Below are 27,058 nucleotides of genomic sequence, written 5' to 3'. Positions count from 1 at the left end.
CAGCACAGGGATGACAATCACTCTCATTCAGGGAAATTGCTCACATAGAGCATTTATGTCTTAGTGACGCTGCTCCTGATGGCCCCACTCTGTGTCTTGTATCTCAGAAGCCACCCAGTGATTTTCACAAGATACAGTTATTTTCTTTGTGCTATGGATGTAGGGGGAAGTATTAAGGTATAGAATATCCTTCTTTTTGTGGAGTGCTACAGGGCTATTGCCTCTTATGACAGAATCCTTTAATGCTCAGTATATGCCTGTATGAGGAGAAAGCTGCTGTATCTCCAGTAGCTAGGAAGAACCCCATACATTCTCATGGCAGAGAAAGGAAGAGTTCTCCTTAGACTTCTGCTCTTATTGTTGCTTTCCTCACTGCATTTTTTTCTTTAGCAATTTCTTTTTCTCTGTTGTGATTTTTAAGCCTCTGTTGTCATTTTCCTCACACTTTTGTTCCTAACATACTTGTCCCACAATTTCATGTCAATTTTGCCCTTCTTCATCTCTTGATCCTCTCCTAATGCATCCTTTGTATTCCAGCGTAACCTGCAGACTGATTAAAGAAGTCTCTGAATCACTTTGGGATTTCAGCTTGATGTTTACAAGAGATAACCAGCATTTACCATTTTCTTGCTGAGAGGGATGAGTCTGTCAGTGTATATGTGTGTGTGTACATGTGCAGGAGAAGTAAAGCTCAGCCTCCTTTTGAGGAACACACTTCACTGAACAGTCCTTTTGCAGTTTCTCCACAAGTTTTACTTTTTCCACAAATCCATCTTAATCAAAGGGACTATTTTTAGTTCTTTTTAGTCCCAGAATGACTGAGTGCGCAAGTAGCGCCAGGTCAAGTGACATGTTTTCATCTCCTGAGAGCAATAGAAGCATGTTGTTCAGCCTGTAATGGTAATAATAGCAATGCTCTTGGGAATAGCTCAGTTTAAAACATTGTGTGCTGACATTTTTTGCCTCCTCAGAAAAAAGAGGACAGAAAAAAGAGTTTTCCCAGTATGTTTGAAACAACAAAGGGTGAGCTGAAACACAGTTAAAAAAGCAAGGGAAGCTTTTCCAGTACTTTAGTTTATGACTGCAGCCCATCTTGGCCAATAGGAGATGCAAAAATTAATTTGCCATTAGCACTTATTGTTGGTATTATAGCATCTGTTTATACTCAGAAGTAAATGCATTGTCAATAGCCCAGCAGAAATGGTCATGCTGAATTTCCGGTGATGACATAAAGCAATAAGATTGCTCAAGGGTCAAACCTGCCTCTCTAATGACATTAAAAGGCTGGTGTTTATTAGGAATGAGATAGTGAAACCTTTATCCAGAAACTTGTAACCTTATCAAATGGAAAAGCCAATTCTGTCACTGAGAGAAAATGGGAAGCAAAGCAAAAAGTGGAGCGGTTGAGTGGCAGCCTTTAACGTAACCCAAGTCTGGAAAAGTTCAGTACAAGTGTTGCATTCACACTGCCAGCTTGTGCTTATGTAAAGGGGTTTCTCAGTAACAGTCTGGTGATGCCTTGAAATATATATCCATCTTTTCTTGTTGACAAGATCATTGTACTCAGGGCTGCTACTAACATGCATAATCTTACTAATAGAATGATTAGCTCAACCCTGTCAATTTAGTGATTAATGGAGAAAACATTTTGTTAAATTAAAAATGTCGATATATTTTGTTTTTCTGCTGATTTTATTTCCTCTCATGTTGCATCTACCACCCACAAACATTCCACTTTCGTACATTTCAGATGCTTTTTCCTTTGCTTCAGTTAAAATGCATGCTGAGCCTTTGGCTGAAATTCTGCAGAACAGCTTTCTGGCTGAGCAAGATAACTGTGCTTGGTTCCTTGCCTCATTCAACACCACATTGATCATAAGGGTGAAGCTTCATTCTGGAGGGGATGAATGCCCTTCTTGAAAGTTTATCTGCTAATTGGAAGAAAGTAAAAGGTTGGGTTTCAGGCCAGTTACCAGCAGGAAAAGATCAGATGAAAGAAGAGCATCACAGTGGCACTCGTCGTTCCTTGCAGGAGAAGACTGGAGTACTGGGATTAATAGCTGCAATGCAGATGAGTTCTGGGCTGCTCCAGCAGGAGTGACGCTTATGCTTTCCATGCCCTTAGACTGCCTGTTACTGTCCTTACATGTGCCTTCTTTTGAGATAGCAAAGACTTCTTGGCTCATCTCATTCTAGTTTGGGGTAGTATCCTAGTAGCAAAACCTTACCTTTCCTGGTTATGTATCTCCAGTCTCTTTACTTGAGAGATTCTTCCACATGCTCAGCTGTCTCTTTCCTAGGACAACTCTTGTGATATCAGGCACAAATATCTTGTTTCTCAAATTCTTGTACTCAAAGCTCTTTATAAAGTTAAATTGGAAATTTCTTCCTTGAGTACTTGCACCTTTGAAATTCTTGTTCAACTGTCCAGTTTCCCCACTGAGCTGTCTCTGGAAAGCTGTGCAAATTTTCAGCCTTTTTGATTTTTTTTCCCAAGCTGATCTCCTCAAGCCTTTAGGGAGGGATACTGAAGAGCAGCATCACAAATGCAACCAAAGCGCAAATATTGTGCTGCCTTTAGTGTATCTGGGCTAAAATCTTACTGGGTTCCGATGATTTGCTGGTACGCTGCATTAATACTTTTCAATTTCGTGTGCCCCCTAATACTCTCTTCCATGGATATTGGCTTGCTTTGTCAAAAGTAGGGCTGATATTATTTTTTCTTCACTGGTTCTGATAATTTTGCCTTACTTGTGTCCTGACTTCTGTTCAACTTCTCCTAAATTAGGCTTGTCTGAATTTCATTACAGTGCTGTTTACTTCCTCTTCTTGCTCTCATGAAAGATGAAAATAGCTTTAAACCTTTGATGTTTATGCATCAGACAACAGTCAGTTTGAAAATTGTTTTCTTTTTATTTTACATAATCTTCTATTTAATACAGTCTTTAATCCAAGCAGCTTGGCAAAGAAGGAATAGTATTTCCTTCATTGCTGCCTTGGAAAGTAAGACTGACATTTCTTTCTCCCCATACATAGATGATGATCTGCCTGTGAAGCCCAGGAAGGAGTGGGTTCACATGGACAATGTGGAGTTTGAGAAGCTGGAATGGATGAAAGATTTGCCCTCACCTCGGCAGAAGAAAACCAAAAAGGTTTCAAAGCAGAAGCTGATACTTTGCATGTTTGTGTCTGGATCATGCTTCTCAGCAGTAACAGTTTTGAAGGCTTCAAAAATGAGTCCTCTGGCTACTCAGTCTGTGGGATTTCATCAGGTTGAAAGATTCCTGACCGTCTTTCACAGGATGGGATGGTAGAGGATCAGTTCAATCTGTAGCACTCAAGAGAGCTAGGAAGTGAGAGTCTAGGCATTGTAATCTGGGATGAAACAGGTGTAAAACTGAGAAAAAAGGAAAGATATGAGGTTGGGTTTTTTAAAGAAGTTGAGGCCTGAGGAGTTTTTAAACTGTCATCTTCCAGCAGGTGATGTAAAAAGCGTTATTTTAAGAGATGGTTTGAGTGGACAGCAATAGAAATAATAGTTTTGTCCCTCCACCCTTTTGCTGTAGGGAATGCAAGCTCGATTCAGTTTAAAAGGAGAATTGATTCCCGCAGATGCTGATTTGCCAACACATCTAGGCTTGCACCACCATGGAGAAGAGGCAGAGGTAGGTGGGTGTAATATAATAGAAAAGGTACACACGTTTCTGTTTCCTGTGTTTGATTTGGTGGATTCCTTTTTTGTCAAGCTTTTAGTGGCAAAAAACCCTTTAAAAAGTACAGTAATTTTTCTTTAGAAACAAACTCCTGAAGGTAAATTGTGTCTGCATGCATGAACTGCATTACTTCCAGAAAATTGTTGATGGCTTTTCTCTTTAATGCTGTTAAAATTCTGTGGTGTTGGAAAAAGGTGCACATACTTCCTTTGCCTAAGAAGTTCAATTTTCTCCTGTGACATCTAAGATTAGAATCTCTTCTGCAATTGCCACAAAGTGGCAAACAGCATTGGCTTGCAGTTTATCTTCTGTAACACAGTATGTTACAGGTAATCTTATTTTAAGGGGCCTGTTTTTAGCTGTAGCTGAGGGTGTTTTTTGGTTTCTTTGTTTTGTTTCCCCTGCCATTTAGAGAGCTGGTTATTCTCTGCAAGAGCTCTTTCATCTGTCTCGCAGCCAAGTTACACAACAGAGGACACTGGCTCTACAGGTCTTAGGTCGTATTGTTCAAAGGGTAAGTCACTTTAATGAATTTCTCCCCCATAATTCAAGTTTCTGGTGGATCAGGGCCCAGATTCTCTGGTACTAGTTGTTTGTTTTCTGCTGTTTAGTGAAGATGAGCAAAGTCACCAACAGGGCATTCTCTTTCACTGAGGATCCTTGCTGTCAGATTATCTAAGTGTTGGGATATAACAAACTGAGATGCAGATTTCTCTGGATGGTTCCAGAGTACTGTTCTTCCAACAGGTTGTTTCAAGTGCTGTTCAGTGGCAGTGGTGCAATTTCAGTTCTCTTGTTAATTTGGATGCAAGTTGATTTTAGTGTTACTTTTGTGACAAACCTATTCTTGGCATTGACCCTTTCACTCCTGTTGTCTGAGCCAGCTTCCTGATGTGCATTTTCTGTAGGAGGTGGGAAAGAGCTAAGCCTACTCATAGTGCAGTGTGCCAAGAGGAGAAAGCAAAATGAATACTTTAGTGCACATTTCCACCTAACTTTTGGGGGAAGTGCTAACATTCCCCCTAATGGCCCTGGAACAGAGAACAAGAGACGTGGTGGTTTTGAGAAGGGTGATGGGACAGAACAGGATAAAGTCAAAAGATGAGTGCAGACTTTAGAAAGAACGGTTTCTTGCACTAAGGAGTTGAAGTTGTGTTCTTCTATAGAATGAATGGGGGATAAAATAAAGGAAGAATAACCTCCACACAGGTAGCAGGTTTGCAGTAGAAGTGGAAAGAGACAAAGATGCAAAATGTTGGGATGTGACAGCCCAGAGATGTATCCAGCTGAGATGAGACAGCCTTAACCTTGGCTCTGTCTGGCACTTTGCAGGCCAGGGCTGGAGAGTTTGCTTCCTCATTGAAGGGCAGTGTTGTGCGTCTGCTGCTTGATGCTGGCTTTCTCTTCTTGCTGCGCTTCTCGCTGGATGATGCAGTGGAAAATGTCATGGCAGCATCTGTTGGTGCTCTCCGGGCTCTGCTGGTGTCACTTGATGATGAGGTAAGGTAATGATTCAGGGTTTGATTTTATGCTGAGCTGCTTACAGGGATCAGAATGAGGAGACATGGTAAGTAGCTTGAACAAAGGTTTACTGGATGTGTTAGCTTAATGGTGATAGAATGTCATTGCTGTGCTTTGAGACAGACAATGGAGTGTGTTATCCCAGTTTGAGAGATAGAGATATCTTTCTTTCCTCCTGTTTGAATTACCTCTGCCCTATGATTAAATTCAGTGCATGCTGCTGAGTTTCTTCTTCTTTTGAAATCTTTGCAATCTAGATCAGGCCATTACTAATATATATGTAGAATTTATCTTTTTAATATGTCCTCTTATGTTGTTTTTTTATTTAATAGTTTTTCTGCTTCATAACAGATTCAGTATTCTCCGTTCTTTCTCTTATGCCTTGTAATAATGATGTTTTCTTTTTCTCTCATTGTCCATTTTCTGCTGTTCTCACGTGTTTTTGTAACACTGATACATACCTAATTTTGCCTGTTCATGTGTTTATTTTCTCATTGATGTTTTTTCGCCTGTTAGAAGGTTGACACTTCTTTTAGATTTTCAGGGCTACTAGGCAGCCTAGAGCAGCCAGATTAAGATGTACTCCTGGTTGGACAGAAGCAGCCTGTTATAGGCAGAGCATGCTGTAGACTGTGTTACAAATTCCTTCCTTTAAAGGTGTTTTTCTGTTTGACTGCAAAGGGGCTGGTGATAGAAGAGATGGGTTAGAAGTCACCTGCAACTTCCACCAGGCCTGTAGAGCTTTCCCTAGTGGGAGGCAAGAGAAATGAAGGAGTAGGTAGCTTTCTCCACATTTTGCTACTTTTCTATATATGAGCCTAATGGAGTTCTGTTAGATGAGTCCTGCCCACCCATCGTAGGTAATTAGTACAATGAATCAGCTTCTTAATGTGCTTTTTCTCTCTTCTGGTGTTACTCTGGTTTTTAAAGTGTCTGCAGCGCTCTGATTTTTCAGATTGAAGCTTAAGGTGTGATGTCTTGTGTAAGCAGGGATTGCTGACTGTGAATGCTGTGTCAGTGTATTTTCTAACCCAGAGTCCTTCCCAGAGTCTCGTGTTACTGAATTTCAAAAGGTCTCTGAGAAGGGGACAGGGTTGGAAGCCTGGCCTTCTGCTCCAGGATTTGTGAGGCAAATAGGATTTATCCGCACTACAAGCACAGAAGATCAGCACACATAAAAGTCATGCTGTTTGAAGGTTTCGTTTGTCCTTCAATGACTATGGGAAGGAAGCAACTTTCTTTTCATTTCCTTTGATGACCCAGATACCTTGTCTTAATGCTTTTCCTCCTCTTGGTGGAAGGAAGACTATAGTCCCAAGCTCTGTATTCCGGATGGACTCATGGCTTCATCCACTCAAGTCAGGCCTCTTCTGACCATGCCATTCACTCACCATCTTTAGTTTGTATTGCATTAGGTTTTTTTTAATGTCTGATAGTAGCTTGTGCTTCCTTGGAACTTGGCAATTGAAGTCTACCACTACTTTTCTGACTAATGTGGTGTTTGTTTCTGATTGTGGGTGCAGGAAATGGAAAATTTTAGCAGTTATTAGGCAGTGCAAGCATTTGATTTGGCTGTCTTTCATATTCCAAAACATTTTGGGGAAAGAAGGTCTGTTATGGGAGCAGTGCCCTCTCTGAAGAATTGAAACTATTACCCTAGTTGGGCTATTGCCCAAGGACTTGAGAGTACATGACAGTGTGATCAGCTGTGAACAAAAATAGTGGTTTTTCTATTCACTTAAGCTGAGGGATGTTCAAACAAAAGTGAAGCAAACATGAACAAATAGACCAAGCAGTCTTTAGTTTATCGTATCAATTTTTGCATGATCTTTCTGTGCTATTTGTGACCTAAGTTCCACACAGGTCCAAAAATAGGAAGCCAATAAATATCAAATTTCCATTTAATGCCTAGAGCCTTGGTGGTTGTTTTATTTATTTACTTATTTACTTATCTGTAATCCTATTTTTTTTTCCAGTTAAACTAAATTTCTGTTAGCTGTGTAGTAAATTTAATTCACACCACAGTAATTCTTTTTAATGGTTTTTCCAAGTCTGTGTGTGTGTCAGGCCAAAATAATTTCTCTGGAAAAGCATTGAATTATACTTGTATATGTTTAGAATAGCTTTTATTGTCTTCATGTTTTCTTGGGATTATATAGGAATCAATAAAGCATTCCATATTTAAAAGCATCCCAAAAAAGTTTTTGTCTTTGTCTTTCTGTCTTTACGAGAATTTTATTCTATGTGCTTTAACTCTCCTTACAGAAATATCTCGATTGGACTTTCTCATGGTACCAAGGGATGGCTGCATTCCCCTTTGTCCCTAACAATGAGGAGGAAGAAGAGGAGGAAGAGGAAGAGTTAAATGGAACAGAGAAATCTCAAGATAGAAAATTAAAGGATGAAAACAAGCCAGACCCAGATGTGGCACGATATGATGTTGTGAAGGTAATCACAAACTTAGACACAGAGTCTTTTTAGGAAAATAGGCTCAGCACAGTGTTGTGTGTGCTGTTTAAACATCCACCCTCCTGTGTATGCTGGACGAGAATATTCTGAACAAGAATTCAAAATCTTTCCTGGCTGTTTGTTGTTGTGTCTGTCATATATTACCAGAAGGATAATTTTATTGGTCTCTAAAAACGTTGAGACTCGACTTGTGTGATTTCAGTATCATTAATATCTCTTAACTTCCTCTAGGGAATTCAGCAGCAAACAGACTGATGACCTGATAAGACTTTCTCAAAGACTGCATACAGACATGACTTTCAGGCTTACTTACTTGAATTAAAAATGGAAAGGTTCCAACCATTATTAAAATGTCCATATGCCTTTTTTTTAAGTTAAACAAGAATATTATAGCTAGATGGTTAAGAACTAGTAGATTTGTACAGTGATACTCTTTTTTTTTGTTTGACATAAGGTGGCTATTTACCATTTCCCCAAATGTTATGCTTGCATTTCTCAGATTAAGATTTTTACAGCATTCAGAAGGAATTCCTCCAGCATTTTAAACCTAATCCTGTATTTTTGATATGAGATCTCAAAATAGCAAACTTTATCTCAGGCTCAGCCTTGGTGGAGCCGATGCACCCCTCTTGCCCACTGCAATCATTAAAACCTGTGATCACATCACTTTGTCCTTGAGTTTGTGTTTAAACAGCACTTGGTCTAAAAGCATCATTAGGTGAATCAATTACTGTACTTGGGCATTTGGTCTTGTTTAGAGGCTTCATGATTTCAGATGTGTTCTGCTAGGTGTGTGGCACTATTTAAAAAACGTAGAAAACAGTGGTAGATAGACAGGAGGTCTGTTTGTGATTCTGTAAACTGTCATGGTTCAGTGTAATTCAGCTTGGTCTGTGTGGCCTGAACTCAGAATGTATTTGTGATGAAATTCCCCTCTGTTCCCATTGCTGTGTGGTTCCATTTCACACTTGCTTATTACAAGTTTGTTACCCAGTTGTTCCACACAGTTGAAAAAGGAATATTTAAACTAGCTGCTCAGCTTGGTCAGGCCTAGTTCTACAACTTGCTTGGCTGCAATTTTTTAGAAGTATCAGTAATATGAATTCAGCTATTGAGGATTTACCTTTTCTCAGAACCAGGAATACATCACACTGTTACGTAAACTGATGATTTGTTTCCTGGCACCGCCACTGATCATTAAAAAAATCGCATCATCCATATACATCTCTTTTCTTACTGCAAAATAGGAATTTGTCTGTTCTCTGTTTCTGTTAACTTTCTCTGATGTGACAGAGTGCTGCATTAGCTGGAGGTGGTGTCTAGCCAAAATTATTCAAGGTCCTCAAGAACCTTCTTCACCAGCAGTAGGTTTTAAGTCTTTTGTATGGAGGGTTATTTCCCTGTCACTTAGAGTTTTATACCCTGGAAAACGCAAGTATCCAAACCCCTTCAGAAGTCTGATTCAGAATAGAACTAAAGTTGTTTCTGCTCTGTTCAGATAACTCTTTCTCATTTGCCAGCATACTTGCAAATACACAGAAACTTACTTGTTTCATGACTGCTAAATTTGCAACAGTGTCTGAACAAGATGTAGTCTCCTTTTGGCTTCCAGGAACTGAAGAGAGCACTTGTTTAGACCCTAACAGATTTTTAATTTTTTTTTTTTTAAACACCTTTCAGGGACTTTTGAAGACAAAGATCCAGCACCGGCTGAGATACATCCTAGAGGTGGTGAGACCTGTTCCAACAGTAGTCCTGGATGTACTGCACATCCTCACCCATATAGCAAGGCACTCCTCTGAAGCATGCAGCCAGGTAAATCTCCCATTGTATAAGAGCTTGGGAACGACAGAGAAAGGTTGGGAAGAGGGAAGAAAGATCAGGTGAAGTTACAGCAAGATCAGACAAACTTGTCTGTTTTGCATGTCTTCTGCTTGTTTGCCTGACTGCGTACCTTTAGTTATTTGTGCTCCCTGCTATTTCTCTGCAGTTGCTTGACTGTCCTCGATTGATTGAGACCATTGTCAGGGAATTTCTCCCTACTCAATGGGATCCCAAAGTGGCTGAACCAGGGTTTTTACTTACCAGTCTCCATGGAGTTGCTTGTGCTAGTGCTATGAAGTTCATCAGGGTGTTGGCATCTGGAGGCCGAAATGCAACAGCCAGGCTGGTGAGTGGTTCCTGGAAGAGCTTTTCTGATTGCAAATGCCTTTGTTCTCTATGCCTTACTTCCTAAATAAAGAAAGCTAATTGGAGGTGGCTGTGAGCTGTAGCTGAAGAAACCAGGGTGAGGAAAGTGCATTAGTGTGTTTTGAAGGAATTGTTGACAGCATCATAATAATGATGCTTCTCCTGCACAATGGTAGATGAGCTGTCTCGAGCTTTACTCTGCTTTTTTATGGTTTGTGTAGTGCACTCATGTGAAAGTCACAGAGTGAAGCAGGGTGATACTGACCAGGAACAGATGTTTAGAGCTTGCATTCATGTGTGATGCCCTGTACACTCCCATGTTTCAGGGATAGGCAGCATAAGACTCTATAAACCAGAGACATATTCACTATCCTTGTGTTTTACAACCCTGGTTGAACTTTTCTGCCATTGATTTGTCTTAATTACACTGTGATAATTCATTAGAGTTTTCAACTCCTCTTAACTTCTGGACAGGTTTTCGACTTCAGAGATAATTGCATTCCCTCATATAGGTTGTCATGCTGGTACTATAAATACATGAAATCTATCAAGAGCAGCACCCATTACCGTGCAAAGAGCACTTCTTAGGCTGTTTAATAGCACCTAACAAATTGCTACCCTGGAAATTTCTACTGTCAACAGAACACCAGCCTGTGCTGTAAAATATAGAGAATAATGATGGATAGTGGGATATTTAAAGACTGTAAATGGTACTAGGAACATAACAGAGTAAAATTCAGATATTTTTCTACTTCAGGCTTTGTGTACTCCAGGTATTTCGAGGCATGTAAAAACTGCTTAGAAGGTTCCTGACACTCAGGCTTTGCTACTGTTACACTCTCGTATGTTCTGTTACATGCACCTAAATGTGGGAGTGGAAGATAATAAAAAATTAAACCAAAACCATCAATGTAGGAATTTATTTTAGCTAACAACAAAGTTCTTCCATCTTCCTCCTGGAAACAAATTTGACTTTGTCCTCTGTTCTGTAGGAGAGGTGTCAGAATTTATAGTTTTGACTCATCACCTCCTTTGCTTTCTTGCTGGTGTGCATTGATTTCCCTACAAGATGCCTCTAAAGCTTTTGAAATTTAAATTACCTATAATATGTCCTTGTGCTGTGAAAAAGACATTGTTGCCTCATTTGTTTAGACAGAGCACATAGAAGCTTTTGTATGTGTGGGAGAAGGAAAGAGAAGCTCTTTTTTATGGTTAAGTAAAAATACCCAGATGTAGGGGAGGATAAAAATTATTTCTGGAGAACTGCAAATGAGTCATGTCATGCTTAATTCAATACCAAAATAACCTCAGAACATTTCCAAGGCATCAGAATTCTATAACCTTATGAAAGTAATAGGCAGGAGGTACCGTTTGCATAAAATAAACACTGAATTATAGAAAGACTTAGGTTGTAGAACTTCTGAAACCTATCTAGTGTGACCTCCCCGAGAGAATGTCATCATCAGTTCAGTACTTTCGTAGACATCTTTTTTCACAAAGTATATCTTTACATGTAAGCTTGACTAAGAGAGTTGTATTTATGACTATTTAAAGAAGGATAATTATATCTTAAAAAAAAATCAGTTAAATGCTGCAGAGAGCATCCAAAACAGGAGTGTGTATGGGGCTGACACACCTCCATCAGGAATTATTTAGGTGTAGTTGGTTTGTGTTAGGAATGGATCCCATGTCATCCCTTCCAGGAGTACTTCTCTCTTAATAGCCATTGACCATTTAGTGATCCTTTGTAGTCTGCTCCTTAAGACTGCAGAAAATAAAAGCAGATTTGAGCAGTGCAAGAAGAGTTCAGAACGAGCTGAATTGAAATCTGCAGCTCTTTGCCAGAGCAACGAGGTAATGCTACATGCAGCTGATGCCCCTTATCGCTTTGACTTTTTTGTTCTTCATCCTTTTCTTTTCCCTTGGTTTGTATTACAGCTGAACAAATTTGAAATGAAGAGTCGGTTAAGTCGCTTTGTCGCTGAGGCCCCTCTGGACATGCCGCTGCCGCGGGAGGAAGCCGTGAGGCTGAGCACCGAAGCCTTCCGGCTGTGGGCTGTGGCTGCTGGCTACGGGCAGGCCTGCGACCTCTACAGGTACAGCTCAGAGCTCGAGGCCACAGCAGAGGCAACGGACATCCTGTTCCGAAGGGGCTCTCCAGGCTCAGTCTCAGTTCTCTGCAGGGTGTCTTATCTCACTTCCCCTTGCCTCCTGCAGTAAAACTCAGTTTCTGAGGGTATTCATGCTGTGTGTTGCCCTTTCCTGGTTGTTCTCTATCTCCTGTGTTTAAGCAGTACTATTTTGTTGTTTCTCCTTTACAGTGGGACACCCCCGTAACTTTTTAGGGCTGCATCTTTTTCCCCTTGAAGGGGTGAATAATCTGTGCTTGTATGACATCAAAACACGTGGCTTGCAGTGCACCCAGGACTGAATCTGCTTGGCTTGGGGGCACTCTGTGGGCAGCAGTCACCACACTGAGTGGAGCAGGCTGGTGCAGACAAACTGCACGATACATTGGCTTCCAGGTCAGGACAAGTTCTTGTGCTTGACCGCCAAGGTTTGCACCTGGTGTAGGTCTGACCTACCTCAAGCATGAAACCTTCTTCCTGTAATTGCATTGAATTAATTGGAAGAAGAGAGATGGCTATGGAGTTGCTCTGAAGTGAAGTAAAAGGGAGGCCAGTATTTAGTTTCAGAAGGGAGATTCTCATCCACAGCAGCATTTTGTGTTCTTTGGCACAATCTGATGTATGATTGAAAAAGAATAAAACCTGTATATACTCTTTTAACACTGTAAATAATGTGGAGGAAAGAAACAGCAGAAAATTCCATAAAGTTGCAAGATTGTAAGTGCGGCTGAGAATCTGAAAAGTATTCCCCAGCAAGAATAAAATCAAAGTAGTTTTTTCAAGAGATAATCAGAGTGCTTGGAGGCAGAGTATTAGTTAGGTCCCATTCAGATGAAATTGGAATAGCAGTAGTCTTTCTTTGTCATCTTTTTTTCTGTGTCAGTTTATTTTTGTTATTGTGGTAGTGGTGATGGTTCTCATAATCACGTTTTAGCAATCTTTATAAATAAACTATTTGGGAGTGTAAAGAAGATAAAGCCAGATTCTTCCAGTAGAAAATGAGGAGTCAATGGGCACAAATGAAAATACAGGAAATTCCACTGAATTGTTTTTACTGTAATCTTTACTAACTTTACTGTAAAGGTGATCAAACACTGGAGCATTATTGCACAGCAAGATACTAAACTCTCCATTCTTGAGGATATTCAAAATCTGACTGGACACGTCCCTGTGCAATCTTGCTCTTGCTGAACAGGGAATTGAAGTACAAGTGATCTCCAGAGCTCCTTTCCAATGATATCTATTCTGTAATTCATACTACAGTGATCTGTACCCTGTGCTGGTGAGGATACTGCAGTCCCTGCCCAAGTTGCTCAGCGAGAAGAGCCCTGTGGTTGAGTTGTCTGTGCAGCGAGCTGCAGCAGTGGTTACTCTGTTGACACATGTGACACAGACAGCAGGATACACGGCAGAGCTGCAGGCCGAGTTGAGCAGGTAGGCTGTCTAAGTCACCATTCTGTGCATCTCGGTAGCTGGCGTCCCATCTTCCCTTTCTTTGGTTTGGAGACCTGGTTGTCACCTTTTTTCCCCCTCATTTGAGTTGTTTACTGTCCCACGTGTGAGCCCCTGCATAGTGGGGTGTATTCCCTCTGACACAAGATCATATGTAGTGTCTGGTATGAAAACTGGATGTCTGCTAGCATGGCCAGAGGCAGGAGTCAAAGCCTACATTAAGCTAGGTGGCCTAAAGGGCGCTGTTAGCCAAATGCCCTGCTGAGAGGAGCTGGGATGGTGCTTTGATCTTCTCTTGGGAGTAAAGAAAGAAAATGTCTTGAGGTTTGGAGAAAACCTCTCTGCAGAAATCAAGGTGAGTCCAGGATTAAGAGATGGTTAGGTTTTGGTAGACATCAAAGCAGTAGGATTTGCTGCAGACACAGGTACTTTTTCTGGTAGAAAGCAAGAAACTCTTTAACTAAAGCTGAGTACTGAGATAGCATTTCTGGTAAAGCTAGAGCATAGCTCAGGGGCAGAGTAGTGCAGGAAAAGAAACTTCAGCTTTAGTAAGTACATTCGACATTTATTCTTTCTGCCTAAATTATTTGGTCTGGGTTGTGGGACTATGCAAAGACTTTCCCCTTAGTTAGGCTGTTGGATATGATTTTCTAGACATCTTTCTAGTAAAATTGATGATTTAGAGAGAGAGTTGTTTGATATTTATTTGCTATCCTGTGTCATTCTTCCATTGTGTTTCAGCAATAACTCAGAAGATAGCGAACCAATTCCACCTCCTCCAGTAGCATGGAGTCAAGTATCAGGCTTACAGCCCTTCGTTGAGACAAGTCTGAAAAAAATCCTTCTGCAGATATCCCAGACAGAAATTTGGCAAGCTCTCCAGCCTCTGACCACAACTTGTGTGATCTTCTTGGGAGTTTATTACAGTGCTTACAGCCAACAGGTGAGGCCTGAAAACACAGGCTGTCTTCTCATCTCACCAGCACCAGCTTGTGTATTACCTCTGAAAACTGGAGCTTAGAGGCAGTACTGAAAAAGACAGATATTGAGACATCTAACTGAGCACTGATTTTGTTACCACAGCTCAAATCTAGGCTGCATGACATTCAGGGTCACTTAAGTCTGCTAACACTATGTGTTAGCAGTGCCAAATATCTGACTTCCTATTTGTCCTTTCATCCTTTGGGATCAGAGTCTCAATCAAGGTGTTAGGTAGTGCTGTGATTGTTCTGATTTACTACAGAGCTCCAAAGCATGAAGCAAATACAATCTAATTTTATTTGGCAGTGGTTTTTCCTGGTGGGACAACTCAAGTCATGCATTTTTGCATTTGCTTTGGTCTGAGAGCTTACATGTGGACACCTACGCTGCAATCATCTTGCTGGAAGATGGAGCATTAAGGGTCATGCCGTATGAACTTTGGATAGGAAATAATAAGGATAAATTTATTTGTTGCCCCACTGACATTCAAGGTCAGATTCTGTAACATACAGTTGTAATATGTGATCATCTTTTAAAGTGAGTTTTCTGAAGGTGACATGTCAGTGTGATGCTGTTGAAGAATAATGTCTTATGCTTTAGCTACCATAAAGATTCATGTTCTAAAGATGAATGCAATTTTCCTCTTTACTGCCCAACTGACATGTCTGAGTTCCTACTTGGGTGAGCTGTGTTGAAGGTGTGGGGATAATTTAGTGGCTGTAGTTATTCACACTTGTGCAGCTCCTCTGAAACTTGCCAAAAGCAACTGAGTTTATTAGTTATGGCTGGGGTGGAAACTTCCAGTATCTCTCAAAGATGTCTTCAAGGCCCTGAAGGTTGGTATGCCTTTCACAGGCTGTGATTATGTCCTGAGCACTAGAGAACCAGGACAGCCAAGAGGTTAATGCTTTTTTTTAACCTTTGCAGATATTCCAGAAGAGTGACTGAGGAAACAATTTTTTAAGTCCCTGAGTTGTGCTGGGTTTTTGAATTTCCACTTAAAAAGAAGTTCAGTCATCCTGTAGTTAGCTGATTTAAAAAAAAAAAAAAAGTACATTGCATATTTGAATAGATTTGTATTAAAAAAAAACCAAACCCCTTGTATAGTAATTAGATTAGTATATACTGGGACCTTCTTGGAATATTTCTGTTAGACTATTAAAAACTAAGGTTAACATCTTAATAAAGGTTTTATTGATATCTGGAGGTGGATTTCACCTGGGGGAAAATCAGATTTTATGTAATGGAAATGAGTATTTCTGTTTCCTAAAGCAGCATTCTAATGAAGATAAAAAGTATTAAAATTTGCCAGCATGTTCCTTCAACCTGGAATATTGCTTACTAGGGTCTGAGGTATTTGGATGATTCTCTAAAAGCCACAGTTCCTGCTCTGTGCAGTGTTCATCCACAGTCATGCTTTGATGGGTAGGTCAGTCATACTTTATGCAGCTGATTTTTTTGTTTTGGTTTTTTTGGAGACCCTCATGGTGCCACTCAGATTTCTCAAGGTAGTTCTGATCATCTTTGTGTCATCTTCAATTTAAATAGAAATATGTAGATGGTAGGGGGAGATGGGTCTAGCCAAGTTTTTATTTAGGGAATCTTGATTCCAAGGATCCCATATCTTTTTTTCCAGCCAATTAAGAATCTCTAGGATGCACTTTAATACTTGACCGTGAGGTGCCAGCTCTCAGCTTCCACACTATGAGCAGTGAGGCCTGCTCTAACCTAGAACAGTACCACTGTGTAGGTGATGGGGTCTGGCAAAGAGGTAATAAAGACAGAGAAAGTAAGTAAATCAGTCTGTCTTTTTGCTCTCAGTGGATGCTATGGTCATTCACTCTTTTCCTGTCATTCTGCATGTCTTCTACAGCCATCAGTCAATCCAGTTGACTGCTTAGAGGAGCTGGAAGGTTTGACATCAGAGATGCTGCAGCCCCTTCTCAGCCAGCCAGCCATAGACAACATGTGGGACTTGCTCAGGTAAAACCATTCCACTGCTAAGATGCTGTTGTCAGAAGCTGAGAGAACCCCATTTTTATACTGTACCATGTGACAGCTCTCCCCTCTTCTCTCCACTTTTCCCTGTGCAATATGCCCCAGGTATGGGAATTGGAGTGCAGTAGGGCTGTGTCTACACACTGCTTTGTCCTCTCCCACCTCACGGAAAAGGCATGATGGCTGCAGAGATTTCCAGCTCCTTCATTTCTGCTGGTGCTGCTGCCTCTCTGCTTTGCCATGTAGCTGGGGTTTTTGTATCAATTTCAGATTATTTCGGTCACTCTTGGCTTTGATTCTTCTTTGGTTTCACTGGTTTAAAAGTAAAATAGCACAAGCAGCATTAGTTGAGGCCCTCTTACATGATAAGATGAGCGTGTGAGTTCATGTACTCTTCATGTGCTCTTATGGTGCTGCTTATGTCAAAGAATTTAACTAGATTCACATCTTTAAGCTCCTGCAGAGCTTCACTAGGGCTTTGAAAACCCCTGCAGAGAAGTGCAAGAACAGATACCAAACTGTTCTTCCAGACATTTGGATAACATAAGCTCTGGCTCTGGAACAGTTAAGCACTGCAGATATTCTGTCTGTCTGCTGTAGAGGGAGCCTCCTTACTAGGCTGTGATTAATCTTCTGGAGTGGAGAATCTAAAAGGCCTGGCTTGCAGTCAGAGAGAGGCATCCATCCACTTCTGAGAACATCTGATATAAAGGGCACTTGAAATTTTTGTTTTCAAGTGGTATTTGAATGGTCACCAAACAGTTTGGCCCGTGTTCTTTCATGACTGAAACTGAAATCTGAAGCTCTTGGCACCAAAGCTTCCAGCACAAGGGCATTCATTAGACCCTTTTCTGCCTGTCCTTGTGATCTGAAGACTGGATTTGGTCACACTATAAAAGCTCATCCTCAAGAATTCCTGCTGTTCTTAACACTGGCTGGTAAAAACCAGAGTCAGCTGATCTCTGCCCTAATACTTTTACAGTTCTGTCTCTGGGCAGTTTTGGCCCAGGAGTTCAGGGTACTTTGTGAACTCCCATGTGTTTATGCATCTCCTACATGTAATACCTACATGTGGTAGAAAGAGCAATGCATTTAAGCAATTAGGTTTCTGCCATAGAATAATGATATGGATCTTTGACAGGGTTTGCCCTATTACCCCATTACCATTGAGCAGCTTGCTTGTGGTCACTCTTCTTTGTGGTGGTCTTACCTATAGAGGCATGATGTATCTACTCTGGGTCCTACAAGCACTGCTGGTGTAGGAATTTGTAGTTTCACCTGCAGAGAGCACACATGCCAAGAGTGTTCTGCACAGTCGTGTTCATGTACAGTAAAGCTACATCCTTTCTGAACAATTTAAAAATATGCCTTTCATTAGTGCATAAAGGGCAGCATTTTTACGTCAATTTTAGATATAATCTTTTTGGTTTTGCCTACAAGTTTATTATTGAAATGTCTTGAGTGGGTGGGCAGCCTTATTAGCCTGGCGTGCGTATGTATGTGGGGAGCGGCGTATTTTTTTTAAATCAAAGGTCCAACACTTTCAAGTATTTGACATCAGAGATGCGTCACTGCAGCAGTATTTCTGCTCATCATGACCAATTTAGCTGAAGAATTCCTGACAGCTCACTGGCATTAGCTTGTATGGCAGTAGTGCTTGGTGTACCAGCTGAGAGACTGGCATTTTGCTTTCACTGTCTTCAGGGCTTCCATTTTACTGCAATGTGTGGTACACTTCAGATAGATCACAACAAGATAATGCCTCAGCACTATGAATGCTTTTGACCCCTCTCTCTTTATTTGCTCACACAGGCCATGTTCTGCTTTGTGCAACCCTCTCTCCTGTTCCCCGGCACCGGAATCTGTTGGCAGCATTGCATCTCTGAGTTGCACTGGAGGCAAACCTCCTTTGAGCCTGATTGGCTCCAAGTCACCTTTCCCTTTCCTCACTGCCCTCCTATTTCTCGTCAATAACATCACTCACATTCACAAGGGTCTGACCAGCAAGGTGAGAATAAACCTTTTCACTGTAAATTCTAGGTGAATGGTGATGTACTTGTGAGGGAGGTTTGTATTTGTCCCTTCCCAGGCATAAAAGAGATGTTAGAAGGACTGTTAAAAGAAAATTGTTGTGCATTTTTATTTTCAAAATATTGAAGTATTATGGAGAGAAACAGCCTGACTTTCTGAACAGGTGGTTCAGAAAGTATCCTTTCTGATAAGGCTCAGAAAAATATCTTGTCTTTGAATTCCAGTATTCAGTTGACACCAGGAAGCTGGAATTACAGAGCAGGTGATGTTTAAAGGATGGATTTATAAGGAATGTTGAGAAGAGTTGAATAACAGTTGTTTGGCTAAGCAAAATATAAAACTTGAGTGTCATTGGAGGAAAAGCATGGTTGAAACATATATAACAAAGAAGAATGGGGTAATATTAAAGAGGAGAATGAGTGCTACAGTGCTAATGAAGAGGATCCTTCCTACTTCGGTTTGTTCTGAATTTTTAGAAGGAGTGAGGCATGGAAGATTGCACACCCTAAAGAGGAAATGACTGAGCCCTAGAAAGATGGAGTGCCTAGCACAAACTTTCTCAAAGTGTTCCCGTCACCTTGTGTTGAATTAGCTGATTGGCTACTAAGGGAAATATCTGGCCCGCTGAGGGAAAAACATTTTAAGCCACTGGCCAGATTTCTGCCTTTTAGAACACTATGGAAATTGTAGGCAGTGACTGTTGTTTGTCTGTGGTGGGAATGGTCATGATAGATGCAGGTGAGCCCTGAGAAGAAAAGGAGATATTTATAAGGTTATTCTTAAATATGGCTTTTGGAGTAGCCAACAGGAATTCTCATGTGAGAATGTGAGAGGAGGTAAGGGCTGGGCCTTGGAGAGGGCTGTGTTTTGCTTTCCTTCAAACACCATTGTAATATTGTTTGTCTCCACTTGTGATTCCTTTATAGTACAGCTCTGTGCTGGGCTTCAGAGGCTTGAAGGATTATCTGTATCAAAGCTGGCAGACTGGGCCTCCCTCTGTGACTCCCTCATCTGCGTGGATCCTACGCCATGAATATCACCTGCAGTACTTTGTGTTAGCGTTGGCTCGGAGAATGGTATTGTTATTAGTCCTTTCATTTCTTTCCCCCAAGGAACAGACTTCACTGGCAGCTGGTCTTCATCTCCCTCTTCTTTCTTGTATCTGACCTAAGTCTGGCAACTCTTCTGCTGACTTTCATGACCTATTAGCAAAACCATCTTTCCAGTTACTGATGTGGGGATTTAGTTCCAAAATACTTTGGATGGAAAAATTCTATTTTTGCCTTTCTTTGGGATAGAGTAAGAACAAAGTTTTCAACTGTGTTGCTAAAAAAATATCTGACTATCTAAGGCAGTAAAGGAAAGCAGAAATATCTCTTGGTATGAATGCTGACAGCTCTTGCAGTCTGCCTCAGTCTCTCACTTTGCAGCGAGATCTGTGTCTTGTTTGACCCTCCTGTCCTTGTTGATTGTCTTGCTGACAAATGATAGAGTGCTTTTATCTGTTGTTTTCCTTCCTGTACAGGCAGGCACTTGTCCGGATTACACCCAGCATGCCTCACTCCATCACTGTGTTGCCATGGCATTGCTAAGCCGTCTGTTGCCAGGGAGTGAGCATCTGGCTCATGAGGTCCTACTGGATCTTGCCTTTAATCCAGAGTTTCTTCCGTAAGCTTTGCATTTTTTCCTTCCTCTAGTCTGGTATGTGGGAAAACATGGGGAAAATGGAAAAAACTCTTTGGCAGTGCAGTTTTGTTATCATTTTTGGCCTTTAACAGGGCCTGTAGTTAAATTTTACTTACTCATTGGCATATTCTCCAGGCATGGAGCCATCTAATCAGGCAAGCAATGTGGTTGCATATTTTTCTCTGATGTACCAGTGTTGAGAAATGTGGCCAGTTTCTTTTGATTTCCTCTGTGACAAGGCTTGTGGGACTCCTGATAGAACTGAATGTCTCTAAGGCCTAGCATTTGCCATCCTGAGAGTAGGGAGTCTAGAAAATAAATGAGAATTTGACATTGCCTGAAAAACTTAATGAATCTTCCTCAAACCCTTATTAATCAAGTTCTTACACAAATATTTGCTGATTTGACAAATGCCGTATCTTTCACCTTACACTGGAAGAAATCATGAGCATCTCAAATATGAATCCTCTCATATCCGGGCAAGAAGATGGTAGCAGTTTATCTTGTTCATCTCAATCTGTTTCAAATTAGGCATGGTGCATCTCTGTATGAGGTTGAACCAAAGTGCTGTGAGGAGATACTTTGTTTTTTCAGGAAGAAGGAAAATTTGTTAGTGGATTTGTTTGTGTGGTGGTGTTTTAGTTCTTTTGTTGGGTTAATAAAATGGTGAGTCTTTGGTCTGAGATTGTGGCATATGGGTTTCACAAACACCCTCCACATGCACAGTTTCTATCAGTCCATGTGGTTCCCCCGAGCTTGCCACTGCCAGCTACAAAGCTACTGTTTTGAGAATTGTCTTACTGGTTTCTCTAGGCCTTATCTGATATGCAGTATTTCATCTCCGCTCTCTCATGTCTGTGTTGGTAAGTAGGCTGCCTCTCTGGACAAGGGATTTCAGCCTCCACACTAGACTGACACGATGTTTTCATGGCACAGCCTCAGTGTTGCTAGTCAGCAACCAAATGTGGTTCTGTGAATTCGCTGTAAATACCAAGGCAGCTGATGATTTACAGGCCCCCTGTATTAGAATAGCTCAGTGGTGTAGAAAGTGTTAAGTGCTCTGTTCCAGGAAGACTGTAGAGATGAATTTATGTGATGTGATGTGTTGTTTGGCATTTCAGGTCTTTGTTTGTTTGTTTGTTTTTTTTAACTGTTGTTTGTATTCACCTTACAGTGAAGGGAAAGCTGGAGGGCCAGAAGCAGCTGACTTCTCTGATATTCTGCATCTGGGCACCAGTGCCAAACTGGCACAGCCTGGCTCTGCAGCAGCATTTCTTCCAAAGGTTACTCGTGGTGCCCTGCTGAGAGAATCATACCAGAATCTGCCTTCCATCCGTTCCTGCTACCTCTCTCACTTTGTTCACTTGCAGCCCACCCTTATGCGTTCTCAGGCATCCTACCAAGGGCGGAATTACCTCATCCAGTCAGTGCTGCTTCCTGAGGTCAAAGGGCCCATCCTGCCTTCAGACTGGCCATTCTTTCCACTTATCAGCCTCTACAACAAAGTGACTAATGCAGAGACACGTGGGGCTATACTGAACTCTCTCCCACTTGATCTCATCAACACTGTGACCTGGAACCTGCAGTGGGTCTTGTTGCTGGAAACCTGGCGTTCTAAAATCCTTCAGAGCATCCCGACTGCTGCCAAACTTGCACGGCTTATGTGTGTCTTCCTCACTGGCAGTGACCTCTTTCTAGAGGCACCAATCCACCGCTACACAGCTGCCCTTCTCTCTGTGTATTGCCAGCCCAAGGCCCTGGACTCCCTGAACTTGGATGCTCCTCTCCCTGGTTTAGCGTCCTTCCACGATCTATATATAAATCTCCTGGAGCAATTTGAGGGCGTCTCCTTTGGAGATCCACTCTTTGGAGTCTTTGTTCTTCTACCTCTACAGAAGCGTTTCAGTGTTCACCTGCGTCTCTCTGTTTTTGGGGAGCACACAAATATCCTGCGGGCGCTGGGAGTGCCGTTACAGCAGGTAATCCTGGCTTTGGTAATTGGCAATTGCCTGTCACTCTGTATTTCTGTGTTACTGGGCTCTTGCCTGTGATTCTCTAACCTTGATTTGTGTGTATATGTGGAGGGCAGGAGCTGTGAAGTTGCTCAGTGTTAAGTGGAAAACTGTCCCAAACCTTGCTTGGTTTAACCATTGAGAACTTGTAATTTTAGGTTGTATGTAGGAAGGGCTGGTGGCACTCTGTGTTCTGCTAGCAATTACCTTTCCCTTAAATAAGTGTTTTCACACCTTGGTGAGAACTTTTTCCTTGCCCATGCATAAACAAATAGTCATTTTCCCTCTCAACCATTTTTCCACATATAGTTATACTGGAGTTGAGCTCTGTTGAGTAACAGCAAGAAAATTTGGTCTGTCGAGTGTAAGACTGCATTTCTTTTGAGTGAGCAGAGTACAAGAGATAGAATTTAGTGATGCTGTCAAAAATACTCTGTCTTCTTATTTTATAAGCACAGATCTTATCTTTGCCAAGAATCAGCTGCAGGGATAGGACCAGTAAAACATCTCTCCATAAAGCTGAAGATGTCTTGACAACACTGGTCACATTAGTCAGGGTGGGCTGTAGCAGCTCTGCTGCAAATGGGGGTCGTGCCACTGGGGTGCATGGTATTATAGGAGGGCATGCACAAGAAAGAGCACCCTAGAACTCATGAACTTCCTCTCACTACTTAGACCCTGACAGAATTTGTAATGTTGCCTGGATGGGTTTGTTGCAGTTTCCTGTGCCTCTTGAGCGCTACACTTCCCCTCCTGAAGATAACCTGAACCTCCTGCGACTCTACTTCCGAACACTGGTCACTGGTGCATTGCGCCACACCTGGTGCCCTGTTCTCTACGTGGTGGCCGTGGCACATGTGAACAGTTTTATTTTCTCCCAAGAAAGCACAACACAGGTGGGTAATGAATAGCAGAGTTTCGGTGCTGCAGTCTTTGGGTTTTGCATCTGTTCTCCCTATAAGTCCTGTGCGGCTTGCGTAAATCACTGACCTTTGAAAACAAAAATTGTAAGCAAATGTGTTGAGAACTGGTCAGCTGTTTGAGAATCCACATACCAGGCAGCAGCTTTTGTTCATTATACCCTAATGTAGTTGCGTTAATGGTAGCCAGTCCTACCTAAATCTTTGAGGTCAGCAATTATGTGTTCTGTGGTGTGGGGGGAAGAATAAGCAGAAAGAATACAGAAGGTGATCAGGCAGAGAGAGCTTGTAATGGATTTGGCATCTGCCTTAGCAATCTTAAGGTGCAAAGTACTCTTTTCTTTGACTTTGCTTGAGTAACCAAGCAGAAGGCCTCCTATGGCCTTGAGACCTCTATCAGTTAATAGTTGTGCTAACGTTTCACCTCTGATCTGCAGTTCTCCCTGAAGGTTGAGAAGTCGGTGAGATTCAGATCAGGGAAAGGAGCAGAGAGGCAGAATTTAAGTGATAAGACATCTCAAGCACTTTCTGCTGGAACAAGCTGCTCATCATTATAATGAACAAATCATCCTGGAGTGCTGTATGCCCCTGGGCAAAGGTATTACTGCTCCATATTAAGGAAAGTATGTGTTTTGTTCCCAGGAGACAGATGCTGCTCGGAAAAGCATGCTGCGGAAGACGTGGCTGCTGGTGGATGAGGTAGGATTTGTAAGATTCAGCTTGTGCTTCTGGGAATTAAGTTTTCCATACATGGAAACTCTTACAGACTTGTGTTTGGCTTTTGAAATTTGTGTTTAATTATCTTGCTAATTTGAGAATGAGAGGAGATTAGCAGCAAGATTTTGGCCTGCAATATTTGTAAATACGCTTAACTAGTTCTTGTAGTAATTGACCTCAAAACACTGAGCCAATTGGAACCTAGATGAATCTCCTGTACTGTATTTCCATGCCTCTTGTCCAAGCAGCATTATAGCTGGATAGCTAGAGATACTAGAGGAATCATTGTAGCACACTTATGAATAGGTGGTCAGCAGTAATCTATCTTATTTCTTAGTTTGATGCTTCTCCTGAAAAGAAAAGGACAGTTTCTCTTTTTTTTCAAGGAGCTTGCCAAAATATGTCCTTTGTGGAAAAGAGCTGGTTCGTTTGGCCCTCTGTGATTAGTGTCCAGGGTAAATTATTAGATCACACTCAAAAATCCACGTCGGTTTCTGGCAAGAAGTCACTGTGAAGGGTAATTGAGGAGACAATGGAGTTGTGTTTAGAAGAGGAATTCTCATGCAAAGAGAAGTGAATTTTATTGGAAGAAATTTGCCTTTTATAGCTCTTCTGTTGAAGATGATGTAATTAAATATCTTGGAAATGATGGAATTTTACTCTTTGCAGATTTACTGTGTTGTATTGGAGACGATGGAAAAGATTAGATACCTTTCTCTTTCTTCCTTCAGAACCTGAAAAAGCATCTGCTGTACTACAGACTGCTCAATGCAGAGAGTCCTTTGGGATTTGACCTTTATGAGCAGCTTCCTCCCATGCGACTGAAGTACCTGCAGATAGTGACACAGAAAGAAATTACAGAGAAGGCACCAGCAATAGACTCATAGCAAAGCACTTGTGCAAGAAGAGGGCCAAGGTGAAGAGTGGAAAAGCTCAGTTTATACTTCACTGATGAAACTACTTGCAATTCAGATGTTTTTAGTGTCTTACCTGGACACTCTTGTCATCTTTGCCCAGTGAAGCATTAATAGAAGGCTCCCAGCCCTGCAGGAAAAACATACGTGTTGTCAAGATATGACAGCATGTATGTGTGGGGCCTCTCTGTGATGGATATTGGAGCATTTTCCTCCATTCTCCTTCAAGTTGTTCTGCTTCTTCCCAGAGGGAGTGAGAATATGTCTGAAAGGCATTGGACTGTTGAATAAACTGAAGGAACTGGAAAAAAGCTGTTTTGTTCAGGCAGGCTGGAAACTGGGTTCTCAAGATAATGTCTGTTTTCTCCAGATCTTTCCATTGCTTTTTTTGTACCTTGGATTTTGTATGGTCCTTTCCACACACTATACCCTGCAAACAGAATGACAGTGTGGCAGGGAAGAATCTGATCCTGAGAGGGTTTTTTTAACATATACAAAACAAGCAGTTTCTCCAAGATAGTGTTCTGTGCATACACTCAGTAACACAGATGTATTGTGTTAGACCTCTAAGAAATACGAGTTCCTAGTGCAGCAGTAAAACCACTGAATACCCTCCCTTGGCTGTCTTTTGGATGGTCTCTAAACTGCTTTCTTTTCTCCCTTAATTTGGTTACATGTATAACAGGATCAAAAATAATTTCTTTGCAGGCCAGAATGCTTGGCAGTAACCACCCCTCATTAGAGGGAAAAAAAAAAAAAAGTCTCTGCTTGTTTAATTAGAATATGTATTGGTTGCCCTCTGAGGAGAATGCAATTTAAATTTTGAAGTGGAATTTCCTAGCTCAAAACTAATTTTTAAAATGTCTAATTTGATCCCACTTCTACATCCAAATTCTGAAGTGCAGCCTTAGACACAAGGGCTGTAAATACAGAACCCTAAAAGGCTCACCACAAGCGCCACATCAAGTCCAGAATTTACTCTAGGTGTATGATCTCACTGGATGTTTTCTTTATACTTTTGCATGGTCACTCTGGCAGGCTTTTGTTTGGAGAACTTGACTTATATGAACAAAACTTTTTAAAGAGATTTCTGATGTTTTGTTTTTATGAATAAATTCCTATTGGTGATGCCTGGTTTAAAGAGCTCAGCCTCTGTTTTTACCTATCAAAGAGGCCAAGCTAGCTTTCCTCTGAAGAAACCAGGCCTGTAACTAACCTTGCTCCAGTGAATGTCCCAATAGGAGTGTGAATCACTGTTAATAGGCACGCTTGTAATGATTTTAATTGTTCATACAAGAAACAAATTCCAGACAGCAACTTAAGAGAGTCAAAGAATCATTGCATTTGGAAAAGAAAAGAACTTGTGTCCAACCATAATACAGTTTCTTTCTTTCACCTGACAGTCAAGTGCTGCTGGCCCCTCAAATGCCTGCATAATCACATAGAGCTTAGGGCATTTGTGACTAATGCTATCTTTGTATTGGCAGTTTTCTAAGTGTACAAGTCACCTTCCCCTTAGGTTGCCAGAAAATAGTAAGTTTCATCTTTTTTCCCCTTATTTCAGGGAGGAAGTGGGCAGAACTGTTGTTCCCTTACAATCTCTCTCTTTTTTTGTTCCTTCCCCTTTGGTCTGTGGTTTCTATCTGCAGCAGATCAACGTTATGTAAAATAACAAAAGCACAATGCTCTAACAGAATTTTTTTTATTGTTGTTAATTATTTTTAAAGTATTTGATGTCATTAAAAGTTTAGTCAAAGTCGTTCGAGTTTTAATCTGTCTAGATGATGAGCGCCCAGCAGTTGTCTTTCAGAGCAATGGATGGTAAAATTTAAGGACTCCTAACTTCCCATTTAAGAGCAGCCTTCATCAAAGACTTTACCTTTTGTTTCTCAGACCTACAGTTATGAAGTCTTCCAGTCCTTTGTGGAATGCAAAGTTGAATTTTGTAATGTGTACAGAATGTAAATAAATATTTTGATAGCTCTGCAGGAGTTTTTTTGAACTATGAGAATGCTTTGTTTGTGTCTTTCTTAAATTTGGATAGTTCTATTTGCAGTTTATAAATATCTTGGGACAGCTGCTGCCATAAAGAATTCTACTAAACTTTGGAGCTCCGTAAGAAAGTGCCTCTAGCCAAAAATTGCATCCTGCTTGTGTAACATGGATCAGTAACATGGGGTACCAAATGCTGTGTATACCTGGGGAAGGTGCAGGGTGGTATGATGTGATTTGACACATGCGCCAGGTGAGAAAGCTGTCCACAGGTGGTATTTGAAATTACGATGCAAGTATCAGCTGTGGAGAGAAGGAAAAGAACGGATCCCA

At 41.2% G+C, this 27,058-nt stretch overlaps 1 protein-coding gene across 3 annotated transcripts in view; it reads left to right on the top strand.

Annotated features, from left to right (window-relative positions):
- RPAP1 (RNA polymerase II associated protein 1) overlaps window positions 1-26,716 on the top strand; it is a 38,814-nt gene extending 12,098 nt beyond the window's left edge. For 2 of the 3 annotated variants that reach the window (XM_066188078.1, XM_066188077.1), the window contains exons 8-25: window positions 3,037-3,152; window positions 3,567-3,665; window positions 4,126-4,227; window positions 5,046-5,213; window positions 7,500-7,682; window positions 9,384-9,518; window positions 9,694-9,873; window positions 11,832-11,989; window positions 13,286-13,456; window positions 14,216-14,417; window positions 16,329-16,438; window positions 18,266-18,461; window positions 19,411-19,560; window positions 20,010-20,152; window positions 21,345-22,149; window positions 22,902-23,078; window positions 23,745-23,801; window positions 24,551-26,716. In XM_066188078.1, coding sequence (XP_066044175.1) covers window positions 3,037-3,152; window positions 3,567-3,665; window positions 4,126-4,227; window positions 5,046-5,213; window positions 7,500-7,682; window positions 9,384-9,518; window positions 9,694-9,873; window positions 11,832-11,989; window positions 13,286-13,456; window positions 14,216-14,417; window positions 16,329-16,438; window positions 18,266-18,461; window positions 19,411-19,560; window positions 20,010-20,152; window positions 21,345-22,149; window positions 22,902-23,078; window positions 23,745-23,801; window positions 24,551-24,706 — 3,308 coding nt within the window. In that variant the 3' untranslated portion in view covers window positions 24,707-26,716. Of the gene's footprint in view, window positions 1-3,036; window positions 3,153-3,566; window positions 3,666-4,125; window positions 4,228-5,045; window positions 5,214-7,499; window positions 7,683-9,383; window positions 9,519-9,693; window positions 9,874-11,831; window positions 11,990-13,285; window positions 13,457-14,215; window positions 14,418-16,328; window positions 16,439-18,265; window positions 18,462-19,410; window positions 19,561-20,009; window positions 20,153-21,344; window positions 22,150-22,901; window positions 23,079-23,744; window positions 23,802-24,488 lie in introns of all 3 variants that reach the window. The other variant, XM_066188079.1, reaches the window with a different exon arrangement.
- Window positions 26,717-27,058: the final 342 nt, after the last annotated feature.

The sequence above is a fragment of the Chamaea fasciata genome, unplaced genomic scaffold (genome assembly GCF_029207755.1).
Source record: "Chamaea fasciata isolate MVZ Bird 193981 ecotype frontalis unplaced genomic scaffold, bChaFas1.0.hap1 SCAF_7, whole genome shotgun sequence".
Taxonomy (NCBI): domain Eukaryota; kingdom Metazoa; phylum Chordata; class Aves; order Passeriformes; family Sylviidae; genus Chamaea; species Chamaea fasciata.
Note: the sequence above shows the minus strand (reverse complement) of the source record. Positions and strands in the feature narration are given on the sequence as shown.